Source organism: Leguminivora glycinivorella, chromosome 12 (assembly GCF_023078275.1).
Source record: "Leguminivora glycinivorella isolate SPB_JAAS2020 chromosome 12, LegGlyc_1.1, whole genome shotgun sequence".
Lineage (NCBI taxonomy): Eukaryota > Metazoa > Arthropoda > Insecta > Lepidoptera > Tortricidae > Leguminivora > Leguminivora glycinivorella.
In genome coordinates, this window is record NC_062982.1 from 10594035 (window position 1) to 10620321 (window position 26287).

The 26287-nt window shown below is 36.5% G+C and overlaps 1 protein-coding gene across 4 annotated transcripts; it reads right to left on the minus strand.

Annotated features, from left to right (window-relative positions):
• Positions 1 to 255: 255 nt before the first annotated feature.
• On the minus strand, positions 256 to 23680 carry LOC125231717 (ethanolamine-phosphate cytidylyltransferase). Of its 4 annotated transcripts, none has more exons than XM_048137257.1 (9): positions 23478 to 23680; positions 22914 to 23164; positions 15933 to 15999; positions 14629 to 14706; positions 13979 to 14083; positions 11635 to 11791; positions 9988 to 10176; positions 4914 to 5072; positions 256 to 1533 (listed from the first exon to the last, which is right to left on the minus strand). In XM_048137257.1, exons 1-9 carry the CDS (start codon positions 23528 to 23530, stop codon positions 1357 to 1359), a joined length of 1236 nt encoding a protein of 411 aa, XP_047993214.1. In that variant the 5' UTR covers positions 23531 to 23680; the 3' UTR covers positions 256 to 1356. The 4 variants fall into 4 exon arrangements, with proteins under 4 accessions (XP_047993214.1, XP_047993213.1, XP_047993216.1 ...); XM_048137256.1 differs by having other exon boundaries at positions 11635 to 11794; XM_048137259.1 differs by lacking the exon at positions 13979 to 14083 and having other exon boundaries at positions 23478 to 23678.
• Positions 23681 to 26287: the final 2607 nt, after the last annotated feature.

Genomic DNA, 26287 nt, shown 5'->3' on the forward strand with positions numbered 1-26287 from the left:
TCCATCACGTGGTACCTACAGTAATCACCTGGCATTGAGTATGGCAACCTGCTAATCTGGTATTATGCGAATCTGGCATTCTGCTAATCCGACATTCTGAGAATCTGACTTTTTGCGAATCTGGCATTCTGCGAATCCGACATTCTGAGAATCTGGCATTCTGCGAATCCGACATTCTGAGAATCTGACTTTTTGCGAATCTGGCATTCTGCTAATCTGACATTCTGCGTTCCTGGCATAAAGCGTCAGAATCGTATGAACATGCGTATACGCATACTTTCAGCTTTCCAAAGCCAAATCGTCTTCATACTAGCGAGCGATTTCTCATACATAAAATGCGGCTCCATGCTGATGTGACTTCACTCTTACGCATCCATTCGCAATAAATAAACAGTTAAATTTATCTACATGATTTACCTATATAGCAAATAAACTTTAGAAGCGTTTTAACACAGATCCGACAACTTTGGTTTTCCTATTGCCGTATTTTTATACATGTGTTGCATTGATTTTTTAAATTTGTCTACATAGCATTCATTTTTGGTAACGAGTACTAGGCATATGTGTTATTTAACAACTGAACTATAATAGACAGTCTCATTCAAGTATCAAGTAATACTTTTGTACAACATATGTATACTTGGCGGTTGCAATGAAAGTCGAGCATTAGGTTCCGCATAATTTACAGCCAATTTTATTCGTCAATATTATGATCTATACTTTTTGACTAGATTATCCAGTGGATGAAAGCATCAGCCGCGGATACAGAGGACGCTGGTTCGATCCCTGTCTTATAGTACATCAAGTACAGCTTGCTATTTTAATTCATTCGATTCCAATTAGCTAAAAAAGGTAAACTATCAGGTCCTCAATTGAACTAACTTTAAGAGTTTTATATCGTTGTTTTTGATCACTGTGAGTCCGTTTTCTTGCAATAACTTGATTACAACGAATGGGGATAGCCAATCGCGTAATCTAACACAACTAGTTGCAACCAGTCACGCACGATATACAAACTTATTTACCAATCGAGTTGTGACATTTGTGACACCGAACGGGAATAATCGATCGGAATTATGAATATCGTTTTAGTCACAGTAGGTCTGAATGTCAACTAAACCCCTTATTCATAAACGTATACTAAGTTAATAAGTCAATGACAATCGCTTGTCACTTTTTACGACATATTGGTAGGAAAGCAACAAACGATTTTTATCGCCCTATCATCTTTAGTGAATGTTTATAAATAAGTGAGTACGACATTTTGAAATAATCATCTACACTAGCACCTCTGCCGGTGAATTCACACAACTTGAAACCTTTGGTCTATTACAGTTCAGTACGTTCAGTATTAGTTTAGCTCTCCTGTTGTAAGCACGTGCCGTTCTGCTTGAGGTGCTCGCTCTGAATAGCCTTCATGACGGCGATCTCCTTGTGCTCTTTGCGACTATTTCTCATCTCGAACTCGAGGCGGTGGCTTATTATTCGTTGCACTATGTCTTCTGTTGTCATGGAGTTGCCGGATTTGATGATCTGCAATTAATATTTATATAAGTTTTAGACAAATTAAAATGTGAGTTTGATCTTTTCTAAACAAAATAGTCTCTCTGTGTTTTACTCAATTGAAGCAGCGTGTAATTCCAAACTCTAATTTCAACATTTTGTGCAGCGAGAATTTTCTGCCTATGAGACATCGCATCCGCTGGACTTAAACGAATTACCACATAGTACAGTCAGCTGCAGAGAAAAGAAGCATACAAATTTGTATGCAGGGGGGTCTACTTTTCTCTGCAGCTGACTGTACGACCGAAACGTATCCTACCGACTGCGCCATATAAGGGCTAGCGTCAATGACACTCGAGTGTGTATCGATAATCTGAGATGGGTTCTTAATTCTCAAGTGCCGACAGATTATTATGTGTCTTGTGTTTACATGGTCACCTAGCCGCGCCGCCGCTTGGACTCGGTTATGTAGTACACTCGGAGTGGTCCGCGTCAAAAGCTATAGTGTAGTCACCTTGTCAAAGAGTACGGATAAAGCCCCATTTAGATGGTACGAGTTTCTCGCCCGTTTTGGTCGAGAAACTCGTATGACATTATCGTATGCGATAATCGCCTGGCGATTATCATACGAAAACGTTTACATTCGTACGAGAAATAAAAACTCGCGTACGAGTATCGTATACGATACTCGCCAGACGATTATTGCCAGGCTAAATAGTTTAGACGGAGAGTTGAATTTTCGGGAGATATTTCCATAACATTTCTCGGGTGTAGGTACCCTTGTTTCGCCGACAAACTTTTCATCGAATATCATTTCATCGACAACAAATCATCGAAGGTTTAGTTCGAGTAAAATTGTTTCGAGTAAATTTGTTTCAATTACTATTTATTTGAAATTTTCTTAGTTATTATAAATACTATTCAAATAATATTTCTTCATCGCTGATTCGTTTCAAAGTACTTCAAATAGCAGAACTACAAAACATAGCAATTCATTTATTCGACGTAATATTACAAAACTTTCTCATTTGTCGTACTACACATATTTATAGATGTTTCTATTCTAGGAAACTTCAAATTTTCGATTTGATCGTGGCACATCACATACGTCCATAATTAAACTATGACCATTGGCTTAAATCTTATATTAGAGTAGGTTTAGGTTAGGTTAGAACTGCGATGCTACAAAACCATGAACGGCTTTTAAAGTAGGTTTAGGTTAGGTTAGAACTGTGACCACACACAAAAGACCAGCTTACCAGAGTAGGTTTAGGTTAGGTTAGAACTGTGACCACACAAAAACAAATAGTTCACAGAGTAGGTTTAGGTTAGGTTACAACTGCGACCATACACATCAACGAACGGTCTATATATATTACTAGGTTTAGGTTAGGTTAGAACTGTGATCACACAGAAACAAACGGCTTACAGAGTAGGTTTAGGTTAGGTTAGAACTGCGACCCTACACAACAACGAACCTTTTTTAAAGTAGGTTTAGGTTAGGTTAGAACTGTGACCAAACAAACAGTTTACAAATTGGAAAATTTTAGAAAAAATCATAATTGAAATAATATTATGCGTAATGAATTGTATTTAATGTAAAACAAAATGAAATGTAAAAACACGAAACGAGATACCACGATATAAAGTATACTCGGAATAACTTATCTACGAAATAAAAGTGTACGGTTTGATTTTACTTGTATCGATTGTTCTACGATATGAACTGTCGATGAAATGAAATTATTTGAAACATTGTCTTTGAAATAATATTCGAACAAGTGTCTGTCGGCGATTCAAGGGTAAACCCATTTCTCGACTCGTCTAAACCAGTTCTCGTATGAAATTTCTTCTCGAACGTGCGATTATCGCACAAATCGGAGCGAACCGATTTTCATGCGAGTTTTGCCTGTCAACTTGCGTGCTTAGTTGCTAATTAATTAATTATAAACACAGGTATTATATACTTTTTTATAATATGGTATATAATTTACTTTGGATTTATTTGAATTTAAGTTCAATATTACCCAATAATATTAAAAACACTATAAATTATTTATGACGGTCTAAATAATAATTATATAAGGTCCTAATTTATTAGATGCAGATATTTTTACAGCTGATAGTACTCGGTCTCTGGAGTATATTAAACCGTGAAACATTATAGCTTTTACGATGTTTTTTTGGAGAAAACGGAAAAACAAATTTGCTACGTAAAAACACCCTGTTTATGTGATTATTAAATGAAAACTCATTGAACAGATTCTAGTACCTCTTTTACGTACCACTTAACTGTAACTGGCCACTTCAATGACATGTGCAGTTTTCCCGCCGAACCTTTACGACATTTACAACAAACAATTGTTGACATGACAGACAGTGTTATTGTGACACACATGTCATTCACATGTCACATGTATTATCACAATAATGCACATGATGATTTTTTTTAGACGAAATTATAATTAATTTTTTTGTTAGGAAAATGAAATCAAAAAAGTTACATGAAAAGATTTCTTAATTTATATTTAAAGTTAATTATTTTAATGTAAAGTATCATGTGTTAAAATATCTGCAACTAATAAATTAGGACCTTATATAATAGGGAAAATAATGAATTCGACCGTAGCGTTAGCTAGCTAATAAAATCTTGGTTGCGATTAGGTTTAGGATATTATTGAACATTTTTTTTATACTACGTCGGTGGCAAACAAGCATACGGTCCGCCTGATGGAAAGCAGTCGCCGTAACCTATGAACGCCTGTAACTCAAGGAGAAGGAGTGTCACTTGCGTGTTGCCTACCCATTGAAACTTGTACACTCCCCTTTGCTGTGTTAAGTACACAGCAAAATTGAGTGTACAAGTTCTAAGGAGCGTTCGAGTTACCGACGACTCAAAGGACAATAGACGGAACAAATTAGTTCCGTAGGTCCTTCCATCACCAGCACACCGCACCCTCGTTGAGCTCTGGCAGCCTTACTCACCGGCAGGAACACAACACTATGAGCAGGGTCTAGTGCATATACATAAAATATAGATAAGATTTTATTTTAAATGTTAGCATTATACCCATATAGAGCAAAATGCCAACTTTTACATGATTTACATGATTTCTGTTTCTAGGTATAGAGAATTCATTTCGACTGAGTAGCGTACAAACTCGTATACGATTCTCGCATACGTGTTTAGTTTACACGGAGACGTACAAACATCAAAGGCGAGGCAATTATCGCCTCCTCCCGTGCGATATCGTACGCATAGTTTACATGATACGATATTTTTTCTCGTACTTCGATAATCGTACGTTCGAGGCGAGAAACTCGTACCATCTAAATGGGGCCTTACCCTCTATTACCTTGTGGCATTCACTTGCATGTATCGCATTGGCCAGGAGTTGATAAATAGTTACCTTGAAGCAACCTCGCCGCTTGGGCACAGCGTAGGGGTCGGAGCCGTCAGCGTCGCGCGCTATAGTAGTGTCGCCGTGACACACTACTTGCACCTTGAAATGGTCCATCAGCTCTGCAGTCACGGAGTATGGCGCACCGATAACCACTTCGTGGACGTACTGGAAAATGAAGGACATTATGGTTAAGATTATCGGAAGAAAATACATATTCAAATGGATAAACATAATGTAGTTAAGGGAAAAATAATAATAATAATAATAAGCCCGCGGGGGCAGCTTGTGGCGAGCTGACGGTGAGTGGCGACACCGCGGACCCCTATTCCAGAGGGCACTTCCATCTAGCCCTCGCCTCTGCACTTGCCTTAACCGGCCGGCCAGAGTGGATTCGCAAGAGCGGGACCTATGCTCCAGGTTGGAAGTGTAAAATGTCATAACGCCGGCGGCCTGCTGAATGGAACACCAGGAACCAAGCTACCGCAGACTCACCTCTCGACAACCTTTTAGCCACTCTCAAGTGTTGCTCTGTTGTCGCACCGTGCGTGCGGCCGTTTTGCAGGGCCCACTCAATGAGTTGGCGAGTCACCGCCTGCCTTTTACAATTATGAGACTAATTGTCACGGCAGGTGTCCGATAGTCTCCTCCCATAGCCCTTTAACCAGTTCATCCAACTTTCAAAACAATAACCCATGACCTTAGCTCCCATCGCAGCACAAAAGTGCTGCACTGCAATAGTCTTTGCACCTGGCGGGGACCATCTCCGGTTGTATCATATTGTGCGCTCGGGGATGGTATCCGCCACGTGTATCCCTTGCCTTTAGATTAAAATGTCTAAAAGGGCCTCTGTGCTGTTGGCTTCGGCCCCACGCATGCCTCCCAAAGGTCCGGGACCCCATGGTCCCGAGATATGGAAAAGACAGACAAATAATAATAATAGGTGCCATAGACCTTTCCATAGACCGGTCACTAGCACACTAACGCCGTGGCTTGCGTGGGCGACGGTCGCGCGATGGTCGCGCGACGGCGATGCGACGCATACGAAATCAAACCTTATCGATATGGAAGTATGAGACGCGACGGCGACGGTCGCGCGACTGTCGCCCACGCAAGACACGGCGTAACATCTCAACCCAATAGCCCAGTATATTTTGTTTAATTTCATTGTAATAGTTTTACACTAACCGGGGCTTGTCCTTGGGTGCATTACTATAGTGCCTTTTAGTTTAGATTAAATTGTCTTAAAGGGCCTCTGCGCTGTTGGCTTCGGCCCCACGCACGCCTTCCAAATGTCCGGGACCCCATGGTCCCGAGATAAACGAAAGACAGACAAATAATAAAAAGGTGAGTGGCGTGGGTAACAATTTGAGGCGAAGCCGAAAATTGTTAATAAAAACGCCACGAGCATTTTTTGACTCAGTTAAACACCGTTGCATACAATACTTTTTCTACGACCCAGCACTTACTTTGAAAGAAAATTATAAATTCAACAAATACCTACTTTCAGTCATCTTAGCTATCTAGTGGACCACACCACCTACCATTTTGAATATGCAGTTTGAGTGCAAACATGAAAATAAAACTGTCTATGGTATGGTTCTCTGAATACTGGCCACTAAGACGAATCGAGCCGCGTCGAATCGAGTTTTCATACATTTGAATTCGATTTCATACAATATTTTAATTTTCTACGATGAAGTGAGTGGTTTGTTAAGTTGGTAGCAATTTTTTATAGAACTTTAACAGCTATATCGTGCTACTGCTACAAAATGTTTTCAGGGTATAGACTAGATAGACTTGTCCTGACATCTTTTATGTAGGGTTTTAAAGTTCTATGTACGACCTTGTAACTCACGTACGGGAGTAGAAAAAATACTTTTTCTACTCGTCGACTGTAATCTGACAATTAGGACACCACAGACTAAACTATAAGTGCTAACTTTTCAGTGTTGGATACTCTATGGCAGTTCCGACTCAACTATAATAATATATGTAATCTCATTATAGTTGACTTTAAGTTAACTGTAATAATTTCAAAAATAGAACAAAGAACATCATACAATTTCTATACTAATTTGCGATACCTGGCAAATTTTTCTGCATCTGAAATACATTTTTTTTATTTGTCGCGTTATCGGTCAATCAGAGACGGTTATTACAAACAATTGGTTGCTAGGTAATTCGATGTTGATACAAAGGTGAACGACGCTATTAACATTAATTTTAACTTGCATGAATGATGACATTTCCGTCCATTGATGATGAAGATGATGACTCGTAGAAAAAGTATTGTATACAATAGTGATATAACTAAGCTTTTCACTCTCGTACCGTACTATTAGGTGTTACCTACAGGCGGTCTTATCGCTAAAAATGTCATTTGATATAAATAAATTTGTTTTTTATCATGCAGAAACGTCTGAGAGCGATACTACATATTTTTCACTATACTCGAACCTGTAACCTATGGCTTTGCCGGAGCCCATAGGTCGCAGGATCGAGAACTGCCGGAGGTGTGAATTTTTAATTTTTCCTTTTATTTACATAAATAAGTAAATTATTTCTTTTCAGAAAAGAAAACTATATTGATAACTGTTTTAATACAAATACCAAAAGGTGATGAATTCTTGTGTCCGGTGTTTTGGAAGTCATCGAATTTAGTACCAAAATAATTACTGTTTACTCATATACATAAGCTAAAATGGGCGTTTATTGCATATATTATTAACAAGGAAGTGATAAGCCAGTAGCCAAATTGATTATACATTTAATTTATAATTAATAATATAATTTTCCTCGTAGTTATTTTTTATATAAAGTTTGCCTGAAAGGAAAACGATAAGAAGCACAAGTAGCCCAACACTACCTACCTAGATAGAAAATAAGGGAATCGGGCCCGATAAAATCAGTCCTATACTCGTTAAAAACTCTGCAAAGGCGCTTTCTAATCCACTATACATCATATTTAACAAATGCCTAAGTTTAGGTGTCTTTCCTGAACAGTGGAAAATTTCCTACGTTACACCAATTCACAAAAATGGGTCACGCACTGATATCACTAATTATCGACCAATATCAGTGCAATCCTGCATCCCTAAGGTATTTGAGAGTTTAGTACACGATCTTTTGTATCCCTCGATTGCTAGTGCTATTATACCAGAGCAACATGGTTTCATGAAGGGTAAATCTACAGTCACTAACCTTACACTTTATACAAACTACCTATTAGAATCTATGGATAAAAGAATACAGGTTGATGTGATATTTACTGATTTCAAAAAGGCGTTTGATAAGGTTGACCATTTACTGCTTCTGGAAAAACTGGCTTACAATGGTATTCGGGGGAACCTACTACGCTGGTTTATCTGCTACCTTTCCAACCGGACCCAAGTCATTACAGTGAATGGATTTAAGTCTGACTTTACAACGGTATCTTCTGGCGTAATTCAAGGTTCTATTTTAGGTCCCTTGCTATATATCGTTTTTATAAATGACATAAAGAATTGTTTTAACAACTGTAGTATTCTCATGTTTGCAGATGACTTAAAAATCTTTAAATCAGTGAAATCTTCTATAGTGACATCCACTTAATTCAAGAAGATATCAACAACTTTACCTCGTATTGCCATAAAAATAAACTTCAATTAGCGAGTGATAAATGTATGCACTTGAGTTTTACTAAAAATAAAAAAAGAGCATTTGACTCCGAATACAAGATTGACAATATGGCCATTAAAAAAGTATCATCTGTAAGGGACTTAGGTATATTATTTGACAGTAAACTTGATTTTAACAATCACATTGAACGAATTATTTCTAAAGCATACCAAATGTTGGGATTTGTTCTTAGAACAGCAAAAGTCTTCAAAAAATCATCAACGTATATTCTTTTATACAAAGCTCTTGTTAGGCCGCATTTGGAATATGCCTCAATAGTATGGAACCCATTCTATTCAAAGTATTCCAACGCAATTGAAATGGTCCAAAAAAAGTTTTTGCGGGCTACACACAGACGCTTAACTGGCAAACGTATGTCCTATTGTAAATTACTAAAACATTACAAGCTAACCTCCCTCGACTCAAGGCGCAAGTGTTCCGATATGATGGTCCTTCACAACATATGCAGAGACAAGTACAATTGCTCGGAACTGCTTGAGAGCATCCGTTTCAGGGTCCCCGCACGCAGTACTGCCCGACGTAACGCCTTGTTCGCCGTCCCGACATGTTCATCTAACGCTGGAATTCGTGCACCTTTACGCCGCCTTTGTAATACGTACAACAAGCTGTTCACGGCCGTAGACATTTTCAATACAAGTAGAACAAGTTTCCAGAAACAAGTCCTTGATACTTTGGCACAGACAACTTGATACTTTAGTTGTACAATTTAATTAGTATTAGTAGTATTAATCACTTTATTGTGTTTATATACAAGCTGTAGGAATAGAGATACGTCATTAGTTCCATCATTACTTAGCCGTTAAGTGCGTTAAGCTTAATTTACTGTAGTAATATAAGTGTCTTATCTATATTTTGAAGAGTTCTCAGTGAGAGCGTCTTAGGAGGTAGGTGCACATCTCTTGAACAGTGTATATCGTATCTAATGTAATTTTGTTTGTGCTTACTTCTGTTGTTTCTCCAATAAAGAAAAAAAAAAAAAATAGATGCAAGCTTTTATTTTACTTGCAAAGTAGACATGTATTTCTGTATGTAGGTAAAGACGGTCAAGTAAATCTTCGCACTAAAAAAGGCGGCAAATTTGAAAAATGTTGGGCTTACCGGCCAATGTCTTCTGAAATCCCGTAGAAAATTTTAATCTCACGCCTTTTTCAGTGCCAATATTTTGATATTAGCTTAGCTTTTTCCCGCGGTTTCGCCCGCGGACAAAAATAATTCAAACTTTGGGCCCCCATTTCACCCCCTTAGGAGGTGAATTTTGAAAAATCCTTTCTTTGTGCTCCTCTACACCTTATAAGGACCCTACGTGCCAAATTTGGAATATCTAGAATCAGCGGTTTCGGCTGTGCGTTGATATTGCTTGATATGTCAGTCAATCAGTCAGTTTCGTCTTATTTTTTTTTACCTTGCAGGCCAGCACAGACAGCACTCGCTCGTGCAAGTTCATGATGGGGTAGTTGGAGCCCTTGTAGCGGTTGACCTCGAGGTCGGTGTGGAGCCCTACGATGATGAAGTCGCCCTGCTCGTGCGCCGCCGCCAGGAAATCGAGATGCCCGACGTGGAATAGGTCGAAAGCGCCCGCTACGTACACCACCTACACAAAAAAATTACATTTTCAGTACACATGGTGCTTTTTTTCCTGCATTAGTTTGCAACGACTACATTTCTTGCCAGGTCGAAACTTTGGAGGGCCATCTGTACTGAAAAACGTCGTATCGTATGATACCCTTGAAAAAGTAAATTCGTAACTCGTGTCGCGTTTTTTTATCGCCACTCGTTTCAAACTTCCTTTTTTCCGCACTTGTATCGTAATGTGCAATTTAATACACATGGTGCTGATTCATCATGTAAAAACGTCGTATGATACATGTGCGACTTTGCGATTTAAATCATAAATAAATTGTACAACATTAGAACCACATGAAAGAACTTTACAAATCATCGATCAAATCTACAATGGGCATATAATCGATTACATTCTGATGATTTATATTTTCAATTATACACGCCATTCCGATTGGACGCGACTGACAAGATGGCGCGCGGAATAATTATGGTAACCAATGAATAGATTCAAACTTTATTCCATTAGAAAAAGAAACGAGATAAAAACAATTGTATTCTAAGTGATTCGTATGTGTTACCTACTTATACTTAAGTACTTACCTATTATCAGGTATCAGGTATTATATTTTAAGCTACAATTATTTGTTCCTACATTTGACGAGTGCCGCAACTTGGGAGATTTTGACACGTAATATTTATCGGTTCGGACTTTAGGGTTAATCTTACCTTGTCTGTAGGCTTCGGTGAGAGCCCACTACTGAACTGTATGATCTTCTGCGTTGTAGGCAGGAACTGCGAGCAGCCAGTGTATGGTGATCGAGCCGTCCGATCTGTTCCGAGGTTTGACGAGTGCTTCAACTTGGAGTGTTGTCACTTCTATCACATTGTAGTATTTGCTGTTTGGGGTAATCCTTACCTTGTCTGTAGGCTTCGGTGAGAGCCCACTACTGAACTGTATGATCTTCTACGTTGTAGACAGGAACTGCGAGCAGCCAGTGTATGGTGATCGAGCCGTCCGATCTGTTCCGAGGTTTGACGAGTGCTTCAACTTGGAGTGTTGTCACTTCTATCACATTGTAGTATTTGCTGTTTGGGGTAATCCTTACCTTGTCTGTAGGCTTCGGTGAGAGCCCACTACTGAACTGTATGATCTTCTGCGTTGTAGGCAGGAACTGCGAGCAGCCAGTGTATGGTGATCGAGCCGTCCGATCTGTTCCGAGGTTTGACGAGTGCTTCAACTTGGAGTGTTGTCACTTCTATCACATTGAAGTATTTGCTGTTTGGGGTAATCCTTACCTTGTCTGTAGGCTTCGGTGAGAGCCCACTACTGAACTGTATGATCTTCTGCGTTGTAGACAGGAACTGCGAGCAGCCAGTGTATGGTGATCGAGCCGTCCGATCTGTTCCGAGGTTTGACGACTGCTTCAACTTGGAGTGTTGTCACTTCTATCACATTGAAGTATTTGCTGTTTGGGGTAATCCTTACCTTGTCTGTAGGCTTCGGTGAAAGCCCACTACTGAACTGTATGATCTTTTGCGTTGTAGGCAGGAACTGCGAGCAGCCAGTGTACGGTGATCGCGCCGTCCGATCTGTTCCGAGGTTTGACGAGTGCTCCAACGCCACTGAGTACTCTTTGTCACCTCTCCTGGAATGCAGACCAGCCTTAAGTGCAACATTTTACATACTGATGAAAACTATATGATATGTGATCAAAAGGATGTATTTATTCATTTTTGATAACTAGGAACAAATAAATAGGCACTAATATTATTGTAAATCGATATGAGATAAATTTTAACCTCTCGTGTGCCGGAAGGTGGATCCACGTTTGTAGGTACCGAACTTTAATTTAGAATTAATTAGAATTCAATATCTACTAACGTGGATCCACGTTCCGGAATACGAGAGGTTAAGTAAAAAAACCGACTTCCATTGAGGAGTCTGACGAAATATGCGAATTGCGAATATTGGATTGGATTATGAAGAATGTATTTTTTCTTTTGAAAAATTAGAAAAAGGAACAAAATGTTTTTCTCAAACATGGTATGAAATATTGATGTTATGTACCTTATAATTGGCAGCGAAGTATGACGTTGCAGGTGCGGCTAGGACGATTGATAGATAATGGAATTTCATACAAACCTTGCAGGCCAAGGCCGGCAGTCTTCATTTTTAATTTCCAAACACAGATAATTGTGACATAACATCCAGGTATTTAGCCAATTAAAAAAAAACTATAAGGGGCTTTATAGACGTGCCGACTGCAACTGGTACGGGCCCTAGATAATATTTGATTTTGGGTGCGTTTTCATACAAAAAAAAATTTTTTCGTTTTTTGAATTTTTTTTTAACTTTTTGTTTTTTTATAAGCGTATACGGGGTACCAAAGGGGAACGAAAATTCGATTATTTTTGCGCTACGACGCACCGTTTAGGAGATACAGCCATCCAAAGTTACTATTTTCAGTAGACTTTATTTATTTCATACCATGTTTGAGAAAAGCACTATATACATACCTCGGCGGGAAATGGGGTTGCCCGCCTCAGACCTATCCGTCTGTATGTCTTCGGCCGGCAACCCCCTTTGTCCCGGCCTCTGTAGTAATGTACTATAGTTATATTTTATCATTTCATGATGCACCATTAAACTGGACTCATATTTTCTGCATCTTTGACTGGCAGTGAATGCAAAGTTTCAAGTGTGATAAAGAATTACCTATTTGAATTTATTTCTTTATTTGCATATGATTTTACAGAACCGTTTCGGATCCGACACCGGATCTAGGTTCAGGTCTAAGCCAGTTGGATAACTTGGTTAACAATCATAGTTATAGAAAAATTTATAAAACTTTTTACTAAAAGGCTTTTTAAAGAGGAGCAGTTTTTAATGAAAATCTTTGATTATTTGATGGAAATCCGTAGGTATGTTGATTTTGGTCTCCATTGTAAGGTTTAAGGAGGTCCCTAATGCCCCTATATGGCCCAAAAGATAAGTAATCCCGCGTAAATAAAAGAGACACGGCGATGTTTATAGCTACTCGCCCAGCGGTGAGCTATTTTTATCGCCGTCTCTTTTATTTGCACGGGAGTGCTTATATTTTGTTCGTTTTTATAGCCGATAGCTCATAGCTTACTAGCTCGCGGTGGGACCAGTGCCTATTTCTCATGAGTAGGTACCTTTATTAGAACTCGAGGTTGACAAAAGTATGTATTGAAAACCCAATATGCTTAACAAACATAACGAAGGAGCTATGTGGCACTGAAGAGTTCCCTTTTGATCATCATTAGCAGTTTCACTACGTCAAATTGTTTATGTAAGTATTTGGTTATCTGATAAAAATACAAAACTCAATATATCCTCGTGATCCCATCGCCAGAACGGGAGTTTGACCAAAATGTGGCTTGAAACCCTGCCGTGCTTACCAAACATAAAAGAAATCTCCTAACATGAGCTATAATGCGTCGTCGTTCTGATCATCATCAGCAGTTCCACTTCACTAAATGACACTGTTTTAAAGGTAAATGCTTGAAGTTCTAATAAAAACATAAAAATGACTATATATGTTATCTATAAGATTTGAGGAGTCCCTCGATTTTTCTAGGATCCCGTCATCAGAACTTTGATCAATCTGTATGTACATATACATTCAATAGAAAAAAATCAAAATCGATCCAGTGGATATGGAATAACAAACATTAAAAAACTTAAAAACAGATGAATTGATAACCTCCTCCTCCCTTTAGATTTGGAAGTCGGTTAAAATGTGCGAAATTTACGAAATAGTGGTTATGTCAGAGTCTCGTTTCAAATATAAAACAAAAAATATTACTTGAAATGTTCTCTGGTTAGAAGTAACATCCGCCCTAGGAGATCCGTTGTTGATACTCCGGCAGTTCTCTGCACTTCTTTGTTCTGTTGTGTATTGCCGTGAATCCTATTTCAATACCGTAAGGTCATAAGTGAAAGGTCAATATCATCAGGTGTGCCCATATTTTTAACCGCTACTATTTATGGATAGGGCAGGGTGGACTGATTTTCGGGTATGTAGTAAGAATTTTGGCAAAATTATAAAATAGGTATGTAATACCTATTTTGAATAATTGGCACAGCCAAAAACCCACTTGAAGTTATTATTATTAAATAGGTATATTGTCATCGGTTACCGCGATAGTTACTCATGAAATAAAACTATGGAAACGGATTAAATCGCGTATAATGAATTTACAATTTCATCCCGACGTTTCGAACACTTTACAGCATTCGTGGTTGTAAATTCATTATCCGCGATTTAATCCGTTTCCATAGTTTTATTTCATAAGTATATTGTCGTTTCTATTACAAACATTCATTAAATTCCAAGTTAAGAAGTAATAACTAGATTATTACAAAATATTATCTACAAGGTCGTATATTACGAGACAATCATACGTTTGTTTAGTTTTTTTGAAACGAGATCAAATATAAAACAAAAAATATTACTTGAAATGTTCTCTGGTTAGAAGTAACATCCGTCCCACGAGATCCGTCGTTGACACTCCGGCAGTTCTCTGCACTTCTCTGAAATTATAATATGACTTACCCTTTTATTCATAAACGTTCACTAAAGTTAACACGCCGCGCCGATAAAAATCGTTTGTCCCTTTCTATCACACCAGTACGTCGGAAAAAGACAAACTATTTTTATTGGCTTAATAACTTTAGTGAACGTTTATGAACAAGGGGTTTAAAATATGCATAATATAACAGTTTAAACTTTAAACAGTTATAAACAGGGCCCGTAACTTTCATGCCGATGATTCAAATAGTTTTATTGTAATAATTAATCATTATTCATTAATCAATTTAATCATGTACAAATGACTTCAAAAGAAAGCTATTCATACGTGGAATAATTAATACCTTCTTGATACGTGAAACGAAAAGGAAACAATTTGTTTTGTTTTAATAATTTATTGAAATATGGTAACAAAACTATTTAATAAAATGTATGTATGAAAAATAAACAAATAATTTAATTTACTTTTCACGTATCAAGTAAGAATTAATTATTTCACGTATAAATAAATTAGTTTTGAAGTCATGATTAAAATGATGGATGAATAATGAATAATGATTAATTATTAAATAAAACTCTTGAATCATCCTATGTGCAACGTGATGTCAAATTTATGTCATCGGCATGAAAGTTACGGGCCCAAATATTCTTTAAAATATGTTTAAAAAAAATATTATCTCGTTCAGTGATTTCGAAAAAAGTAATTAAAAATCTAGCATTGACATGCTGCCACAAAACACGTATCTGGTCGTTTTGTAGGCTTATTGATTAGTTTCTTATCAACTACTTACTACACGGCCCAGTAAAAATATATTTTATTTTACACCTTACTTGAGGTTTTACAACTTGAATCGTTTCAATCATCGAGTGATTGGGCATTTTCGCGGAAAAAGTTTTTTTTTTTTAAATAGGTAAATTTAATATTCTCCCTACTCAAAATGACGAGCCCTTTTCATCCTACTAGACGGAAAAAAGTGTCCCAAACTTATTTTTTCCATTTCGTTACCATTTTTCAAACACTTTGTACAGTGGTTACCGGTTACAAAGTAGAAAGAAAGTATGCAAAATAATGTCTCTTGTTTTATGTCCCGGTCGAAAGGGCTCGTGATTCTGAGTAGGAAAAACATAAAATTTACCTACCTTAGAAAAAATATTGTTGGTTATTGTTCTCGCGAAAATGCCCGATTCTTTCAGTCGTATCTAGTAGATACATGAATATCATATTTACCTGTATCTGCCTGCGTTTTTGACCAAATGATATGTATCAATTCCATCTGCCGTTACTGTGATGTCATCTGTAAAAAAAGTAAATTGTTTAGATCAGTACATATATTTAGAAATCATTGATTTGACCTGTACCTAAATTCCATTTGGGCCATTCCATTTGAGTGTTCGGGAATTTGCAGCATCATGCTGATGACAAATGCGTGTCCGGGTCGCCCACCGAGGGTTTCCTACGTTGGCGATTGCATTGAATAAAAATAATTTAACACGTTTTTGCCCAAAAAAACTTACTAAAGCAAATGTATAATGTCCAAAGAATTTTGACAAAACCAGATCTAATAAAATTAACATTCTTCCGTTACCTACTAGGAAACTTATAGTGATGTTTTACATGACAAATTCATACGAACAAGTAGGTATTATAGGCCTTGAATCCTATTTCAATATCGTAAGGTCATAAGTGAAAGGTCAATGTCATTATGTTGTACGCAGGTGTGCCCATATTTTTAACCGATACTGTTCACGAATAAGAGTGGACTTTTTAAATTTTGGCAAAATCAATTTTTGAATAATAGACACAGCCAAGAACCCATCTGAAGTTATTAAATAGGTTTATTATAACTTTCCCAGGACTTAAGACTAAGCTAGATCGATTTTTCACCCCCTATAACCCGGATAACCCCCATATAACAAATTTCAGCGAAATCGTTAGAGCAGTTTACGAGATCGCCGGTATATAAAAATAAATAAATAATAATCTACAAGAATGGCTACAATATGATTTTTTTTTATAGTTTAAAGGTATTAGATTAAATACTGAGTTACGATGTAATAACTACATAATTAAAAAATATTATACACAAGTTCGTCTATTACAAAAACACCTACCTACCTATAAGAATAGGTCTACTTATATTTGGTGGGAGAGCTTGGTAGTAACTTTCCTTATTTAAGAACGTGTAAACGTAAACTACGCCGAAATTTAAGGCTACACACATATACAAATTATGCTTCACATTTCCTCAAACAGTAACATTTCAGCACACCAAGTGTGTGTAGCCGTTAATATTAAATAATAGTGTGAAGGATTCCTATTCTAATGTTATGAATTATGATACTTACATCGTTTTTGATACTTATCTTACATGTGACCAATACACTACAGATGTGCGTAGCCGTAAATAACATGAGTCACTCATTTACAAGACCATTGATATTCTAATGAGATTATCTTTTTTTAATATTAAATAATATCCGATCTGTCATTATAGTAATGTTGTTATCATAGTGATATTGAAAATGTAAGAACTAAGTAAATGCGGAAGATCAACATTCTTGTGATAAATCAAATTAGTTATAATATACAAAATGTGTGAATGTGAATGATCAGTTAACAGATTTTTTTTTATGAAGTCATACTTTGTACCTAATTATTGTGTACCTAATTATTTTGAATTTAAATAACCTGGTCTGGTCAAGTAATAAAATTTGTATATTTTTTTAAGAGGGCTTTCGTGTGAAAAACATTGAAATCGCAACGGAGCGCTTGATCATACCGTGTGTGGTATCAAATTAAAGGGCTTTGCGAGTAGTTTACAAATATATATCACATTATACGACTTTTTCTACTTGGTCAAACAAAATATAAGAAAATGTCCAAAAGTGGTAATAATTGTACCGGTGAAGGCTCGTTTTCAAAAAATTGCCAAAAATAAATAATAGCAATTTATAATCACTAAGGCATATCAGCAATTTAAGTAAACGTTGAAGATTCATTAAATACAAACATTATTTCCATGTGATGTAGATTTTCAAAGAAATTGTCACTTAATTTTAGGTAATTTCTGAAAAAATTTGATTTCGACTTAGCCTCGTTTACTCTTTTTTAAAACCTTATAATAAAAATGTAGTCTGAGAAGATTGTAGTACAGGGTATACGTTTTAATATTCAAAATTGTCCAAATTTTACAAATAAGATCGACTAATTCAGCTCTATGCGTGAATTTTTCTAAACGTGCTTTAGAGAAAAAATCATAATTAATTTAGTGACTTGGTTTTCAAAAATCCAGTCTTATAAAAATCAAGATAATAAGATGCTCTAACTGAAATTTGAATTAAATAAATCTATTGGATAACGGAAAGTGTAGTATTTCACCGACTAAAACTACCAATTTTACATTATTTTGACGTTTTTTTTGAAAGCAGCCTTAATATGCAAATATATTTCTGTATTACCAGCATGTCCGGCCATTTTTTAATGCAATTTCAATAATGAAACCACAGTACTCAATCTAGTTTTTATTTTAAAATTACCAAACAGACATCAGTTCCTCAAAGTAAAGACTTTCTTCACAGGTTTTTAACAAATATATTTTATTTTTTAAGTTGTAAGTTTTTTTTTACTAAATCTTACATACATACATAAGTACATACATATAGTCACGCCTTTATCCCATAAAGGGGTAGGCAGAGCACATGAACTACTAAGTTTCAGTGCCACTTTTGGCAAAAAAGGGTTGAAAGAAATCCAAATCGTGACATTGCAGTGACACATTAAATCTCATTTTACGAATTCTTATTTTTGAAATAAAAATCACACACAAATGAATTGTATTTTAAAGCTTTATTTTTTGAAACTAGAATTAAAGATGATAGTAAAAATAGTTTAGTTTATAAATAAGCTTTCTTCCATTCCCAGTGTAAAAATGTTGTATAATCTGTCACCATTAAAGCGTTTGTTAAATTTTATTGTATGGGAAGTTCCATAGACATCTGCTGTGTGACTGCTGATAGGACTAACATTTGTCTTGTTACATTCCCTACCTTTTGTGCCAATGTCATCTTGATCAATTTGTATTACCTTGTGACAAAGAGGTGATTGATTTTTTTCAAAGTCAAGGTTAGAAGAACAGGATTAAACAGGGTTATCACGATTGATAAGTCAAAAACTACATACTACATGGCCTACTAATGAATCTAAATTATCTTAGCATCTTGATATGCTGCGAAAAAATAAGTAAATATTTTTGTTTTGAAACATGGAGTTTAAACAATGTTATAACATGTGTTTAAACAATGGTATTCATTACATAAATGTAAATGAATGTAATGAATACCATACAAAAAGAAACAATGTTTTTACACTTTGTTTTGAAACTACAATGTTGATAGTGAATATGCACCTTTACACTTTAGCAAAATAAAGGAGCAACAACAATCTTATTGTTGCACCTATAATAAAATAAATAAATAAAATAGCCTTTATTTCAGACGTTTTGTTACATTTCATTTTGTTGTTAACACACATATATATAATTTCTGTTTTATTTTCCGCACCAATTGTAAGTTTCTGTTTGGTCCAATGGTTGACTGGTAGAGAATGCCTTAAGGCATTAAATTCGCCATTTGTACTTTATGTTGTGCAATAAAGGTTAAATAAATAAATATATTATATTTCCTAATTTTTGTCTGTATGCCTTTTGTAGGCAAAGGCCTCCCCGTTAGGGGAGTTATCCTTCCATTTGTCTCTGTCTTTTGTTATTGTAGTCCAGGAACTTCCTACTGCACGCTTTATCTCATCTTCCCATCTTCTTCTTGGCCTGCCACGTTTCCTCTTTTTGTATTTAGTGAACCAGTACATTATCGTTTTAGACCACTTTTCTTTCCCTCTTATTGTGTGACCTGCCCATTGCCATTTTAACTTTTTAATTGTTGTAGTAATATCTTTTTCCCCTCACTAGCTCGGAAACACGTGCTTTGTCCTTTAATACCAGCGGGTAAAAACGCATTTTATCCACTAGTGGGTAAAGTAATTTGACCTTGAATAAAGTCAAAATTACTGCTTTAAAATTGATAAAAGTAGGTGAATCTAGTAATAATGATGATTTACCACTTGTAGAACTACTGGAAGCAGTGATAAACGCATTTTTTGCGTTGTAGTTTCCTCGCTATAGTGAGGGGAAAAGTTTTGTGTTACACTCGGGTGCAAATGTATTTTACTTCTCGTGTGTTAAAAAACTCTCAAGTTCAGGATTCTATTCTCGAACCACTGGCTTCGCTCGTGGTTCAACTATAGAATCCTTTTACTTGCTCGTTTTTCAATTCCACACTCGGCCTTAAAATACAACTTTGCCCCCTTGTATAACAAATAACTATTGTTTTAGTACATTTCTTTAGGCACGTATTTAACCGGGCGACTAAATAACCATAGAAATGGGTATCAAATATAATAGTTTGGCGACTAAAATGGGGCCTCAAATTATTTCAATATGAGGTAGCATTTTAGTGTCATTACGGCTACGGTTTATTCAGACGCGAGTACCAACTATTTATTTGGCAACTGAATTATTATATTGGAAACAATTTAAGAGAGACAGTTTAATAGGAAAACGGCTATCTATTAATATAAAATATACAGTTCTTTTAAAATATTTATATAGCAAATTAACATAAAAAGTACATTTAAAATTTATACATCGGCACTCATCACGTGAGCTGTCATTTTAATAAAAAAAAGGATTCTTATAAAATATAACGGTCGACAAAATATTGTACTTATGGGTAAGAAATTAGGTGTTTGGGAGTGCAGGCAACTTCGTCTCTATACAATGAATTTAACTTTTCATGACGATTTCATCTCTATCGAATCTAAGGCCGGTCTTACGCTGAAAGTTTCATTTTTTTGGCAGGAAAACCTTACTCAGAATATGCCTTGGCATAAATCGTTCCGCAGATTTTATAATATCCAATCTTATGCTGGCGTAATGTTAATGAGCAAAATAATCTTCTAAATTAAGAGTACTTCCGTAGATTTTTGTTTGCATAATATTGTTCATACAAAGTACCTAAGAATTATGCCATAGCAAATTTGGTAGGACTTATATTCTACTAAAAAAATAACCTAACACTAACCCACTTTTCTGCTAGCAGAAAATAATTCTGCTAGCAGAAAATATTATACTATACGACACATTTTTTTTTAAATGCCATGTCGGTGGTAAACAAACATACTATGTTTGTTTACCACCGACATGGCATTTAAAAAAAAATTACCGTGATAATCGTATAGTATAATATTAGAGGTATAGGAGCAGAATTATTTTCTGCTAGCAGAAAAGTGGGTTAGTGTTAGGTTATATATTAGGTTATATATTACGATATTACGATCGGCCTGATGGAAAGTGGTCACCGTAACCTATGGACGCCTGCTACTCAAGGGGTATCATATGCGCGTTACCGACCCATTAGAAGCTTATACAGTCCTTTTTGCTGTGTACTTATTATAAAATGTTTTGGTACGCGTTCCCTTATAGAGATATTTAAATACTACTCGTGGTTCACGGGTCGCAAATACGATGTTTGAATAGAATAGAATAGAATAAACATTTATTCGTGAACACAGGCAAGACAAAATACAATAATAACAACAAGACGGAAAGGAATGAAGTGCCACGAAATGGCCTCATTTCAGCGTGTTGCTGGTGACTTCCAGCGCTGATTTTCCGATGGGACCATCGTTTCCATAAAGAAACGATTTTATATGTTTTTTAGGGTTCCGTAGTCAACTAGGAACCCTTATAGTTTCGCCATGTCTGTCTGTCCGTCCGTCCGTCCGTCCGTCCGTCCGTCCGTCCGTCCGTCCGTCCGTCCGTCCGTCCGTCCGTCCGCGGATAATCTCAGTAACCGTTAGCACTAGAAAGCTGAAATTTGGTACCAATATGTATATAAATCACGCCGACAAAGTGCAAAAATAAAAAATGGAACAAAATGTTTTATTAGGGTACCCCCCCTACATGTAAAGTGGGGGCTGATATTTTTTTTCATTCCAACCCTAACGTGTGATATATTGTTGAATAGGTATTTAAAAATGAATAAGGGTTTACTAACATCGTTTTTTGATAATATTAATATTTTCGGAAATAATCGCTCCTAAAGTAAAAAAAAGTGCGTCCCCCCCCCTCTAACTTTTGAACCATATGTTTAAAAAATGTGAAAAAAATCACAAAAGTAGAACTTTATAAAGACTTTCTAGGAAAATTGTTTTGAACTTGATAGGTTCAGTAGTTTTTGAGAAAAATACGGAAAACTACGGAACCCTACACTGAGCGTGGCCCGACACGCTCTTGGCCGGTTTTTTAAAAAAACCTACTACCCAGTAATTTTTTTAGTTGCCTCCGCAATTTAAATACTACTTTAAACGATGAGCTAAGTATAATTATTTAGGTGCTAACATCTATATGACTACAAATATTAAAAATCTCACGCTTTACAATACTAGGTGCCAAATATTATTTTAGTCGCCAAAGTATTGTTTAATGTTCCTCGGCAATATTTTTGTCGCTTGAAATTTGCTGCCGTTTTTTTTCAATAATAATGATGCTTAATATTTGAGGCTCATATATTTTTTTTGTCGCCACAATATTAAAACACAGCCAAATTATATTATTGTATGCCCGACTTAACTTCCCGTTTAATATTTTAGTTGCTCGGTTAATTATATGCCATTTCTTTATATCTATGTTTCTAACTTTATCGGATAACCGCTTTCCCATCATGCTTCTCTCCATAGCGTTTTGACATATCTCTAGCTTTTTGTAGTGGGATTTGTTTAGTGCCCATGTTTGGCAACCATAAGTTAGGACAGGAAGTATACAAGTATCAAACAGTTTCCTTTTTATGGTCATACTCAATTCTTTATTTTTCATAACTTCTTTTAAGTTCCAATATTGCTTCCACCCGTTTCCAATACGCCTGTCTAGTTCTTTCGTAGTCAAGTCATGTGGGGATATAATTTGGCCTAGATATAAGTATTCATTTACATACTCGATCATGTTGTTGTTGACGTAAATGGGTTCTTTTTTTTCCCCATTGGTCATGGCTTTGTTGCACCTATAAAATGTTTTTATTAGTTATTGCAGGACAGTTTTTGTGATCTTACCATGACCTTGTGACCTTTGACCGCCTAAAATCTTAAACTATGACTTACCCCCATGTACACAGAAGTCGCACTGATATTTATCCAGTGTCTCTAGGGTTGTGACGTAAGGGGCTCCCTCAACAACTTGGTCAACCCATTTTATAGCCTTCACCATCTTGTACCGCTCCTCCTGTGTAAAAACAGGGGGTCCTTTGTGTTTTGCAATTTCTTCATCTGTGTGCACTCCTACTATTAACACGTCTCCAAGTGCTTTCGCTTGCCGCAAAGAGTTAGCATGGCCAAAATGCACCATGTCGTAACTGAAAACATCAAAAAATAAACATCCATCAAAACATTTTCATTTTGTAACAGAATTAGAAGGCCGAAAGGATTAATAAACAGTCCTTGCATTGATTGGCAACGGATGCAATGTTTTGTAACTATTTGTAGTAACCTGAAAAAATAAGGCGAAATATCGAGCGCTAATACCGAACAGACGCAATAAGACTGTAGTAATACGTACGTATATGATTCAAATAACTTTTATTACTTTTTTATAAATTATTATCAAACAGCAAAGGTAATTTAAAAACATTTCTGGCAAAATACTATTTTATTATCATTAAAACTTACCACCCATCGCACCACACACGAATCTGTTTCTTTTCTCCATTTGAGGCACTCATTTTTTTATTGAAAGCACCAAATATCTGGTAAACCCCTCAACTAATTAATAAGTATATTGCACTAATAATTAAATTAATATAATCGAAACATTTATTCGATTTCAAGTCTCACGCCTCTCCGTTCACAGCTTTGCACACCGACTGTCATTTTTTTGTACTGTCAAATGAGACTGTGACGTCAAAGCATGACGAATTATTTCACTATGGTTTTACTACAAATACTGGCTAATAATGTTGGCGTGCTAGGTTGGACAACCTGATTTTTAGGGTTCCGTAGTCAACTAGGAACCCTTATAGTTTCGCCATGTCTGTCTGTCCGTCCGTCCGTCCGCGGATAATCTCAGTAACCGTTAGCACTAGAAAGCTGAAATTTGGTACCAATATGTAGATCAATCACGCCAACAAAGTGCAAAAATAAAAAATGGAAAAAAATGTTTTATTAGGGTACCCCCCCCCCCCCCCTACATGTAAAGTGATAACGTCTAATAACTCGTTACTACGGGCTGCATGCACGAAAAAGATGACGTCATTGTCCCGTTCCTCAAGGCCACCAAGCAAGAGCAAGTGGTTTGTGTATGGACGGTTGGGGTATAAGCAAAAGGGGCCCGATTTTAGGACTTAGAAAATTTTTGTTAAAAAATTTCATTTATTATTTTTGAGTGTTTGTAATTTAAAAACATGAAAGATTGCATTAAAATAAGCATCTTTTATAGAATGAAGTTGCTTGAAAAACCTACTTATTTAGGAGTTAGAGCAGTACGAAGTTGCGAATTTTCCCATAGTATTTACTAAGGCGCCAGAGACAGAAAACTTACGATGATTTTTTTACCAATATAACCTATGTTAATAGTGATAAATCATATAGAACACGTTTAAATAAGGATGTTTTGTTATATAAACTTTTTCTTTTCCATTAATATTTACTGAGATATTAGGGTTCTAAGATTAGTAAATGGCACTAGCACTTTAATAAAATTAACGCGTGTCTCGCAAACGGTCTAGGATACAAAATGACGACTTTTATATAGGTATAGGTTAGGTTCGTTAGATATCTTCAAGCTAGGAACACACTACGCGGACGTCCGTCGTAAATCGACCGCGGACGGGAATCTGGACAATGGAAATACACATAACCGTGCAAACTATCGGTCGACGGACGCGGACGTGGCCTTGAGCGCACGGACGTCCGATCGAAATCTGGCTCTCTGGATGTTTTGTTCCGTGCACACTGATAGGTCGCGGTCGCGGTCGTTTTACGACGGACGTCCGCGTAGTATGTTCCTAGCTTCAAACGGCCGAAGGCCAAACTGCACAGAATAGGAGCCGAGCCCCGCGTAAGCGGGGCTCCGTCGATATCGCTTTCTGTCTCTGGCGCCTTAGTAATGCTACGGGAAAATTTTGCAACTTTGCACCACTTTAACTCCTAAATTAGTAGGTTTTTAAAAAAACTTTAATTTATAAAAGATGCTTATTTTAATGCATTCTTTCAAATAAGAACAAAAAACGTGAAAAAAGTCCCAGAATCGGGCCCCTTTTGCTATACTCTGACTCTGACCGCCCCTGTCTATACTACTGTAATGTTTGACGTTAAACTATCGTCCGTAAACCGACTTTACAGACAACCAATTTTTTGATAATATTAATATTTTCGGAAATAATCGCTCCTAAAGGAAAAAAGTGCGTCCCCCCCCCCCCTCTAACTTTTGAACCATAAGTTTAAAAAATATGAAAAAATCACAAAAGTAGAACTTTATAAAGACTTTCTAGGAAAATTGTTTTGAACTTGATAGGTTCAGTAGTTTTTGAGAAAAATACGGAAAACTACGGAACCCTACACTGAGCGTGGCCCGACACGCTCTTGGCCGGTTTTTATATTTTCCTATAGAATGAAACAAAATTCAGCAATTGCTTACCAACTGCATAATTATTCAGTTTAATTGTTCTTATTAATTAATTTTGTTTTGATTAAGGCGATATATTTCCGTAGACGCTGCGCGCACTCGTTTTTTGAAGCCGTTAAAAACAGGAAAACGCAATGGAAAAATCTGAAAACGATATATGTTAAATTTCAGGATCTGGTGAGTATGTTATGGAGTTAAACAACATGAATGTTACAACTTCGCTCGATAGAAAATGACTCCAAAGTTACCTCTTCTTTTAACAATAAATCGTTCCCATAGCTAGGATAAAAACTTTTTTGACTTGTTTTTTACTTCAATATATAGGTAATAAGATTATCTAGACGAATCTGATGAGTTTGTGCCGGTAGCGTCATTAAAATAAATATCTGGGCAACCGAGCTTTGCTCGGTTCTGTCGTATCCTTGACATGTGTCGCCATCTAGTTCAAAAATGAATATTACCTACATCGAGCGAAAGAATTCTCAGCCTTAACAACACAACTACTCCACACGAGATGGCGCGCATTTCGCCACAAAAACTCAAATAGTGTATTTTCTATTCGTTTTAGCCTTGACCTGTGTCGCCATCTAGTGTTTGCAATAAATAGTACTTACATCGACCGAAAGAATTTTGTCCTAACAGTACAACTACTGCACACGAGATGGCGCGCGAAGAAAAACGCATGAAAACTCGAAAATTCGCGTTTTCCGGGACCTAAGGATAAGTTAGACCGATTTTTCACCCCCAAAAACCCCCACATAACAAATTTCTGCGAAATCGTTAGAGCGGTTTCCGAGATCGTCAGTGTAAATAAATATATAATATCTGGGCAACCGAGCTTCGCTCGGTTCTGTTT

Excerpts from the sequence above, each read along its gene's own strand:
- LOC125231717 (XM_048137256.1), bottom strand. The coding sequence starts at position 23,530 with ATGAGTGCCTCAAATGGAGAAAAGAAACAGATTCGTGTGTGGTGCGAT. Across the intron at positions 14,084-14,628 it reads CTAACCAGAGAACATTTCAA|GATTCACGGCAATACACAAC; the intron begins GTAATATTTTTT and ends GTATTGAAATAG. Across the intron at positions 5,073-9,987 it reads TGTCTGTGCTGGCCTGCAAG|TACGTCCACGAAGTGGTTAT; the intron begins GTAAAAAAAAAT and ends TTCATTTTCCAG.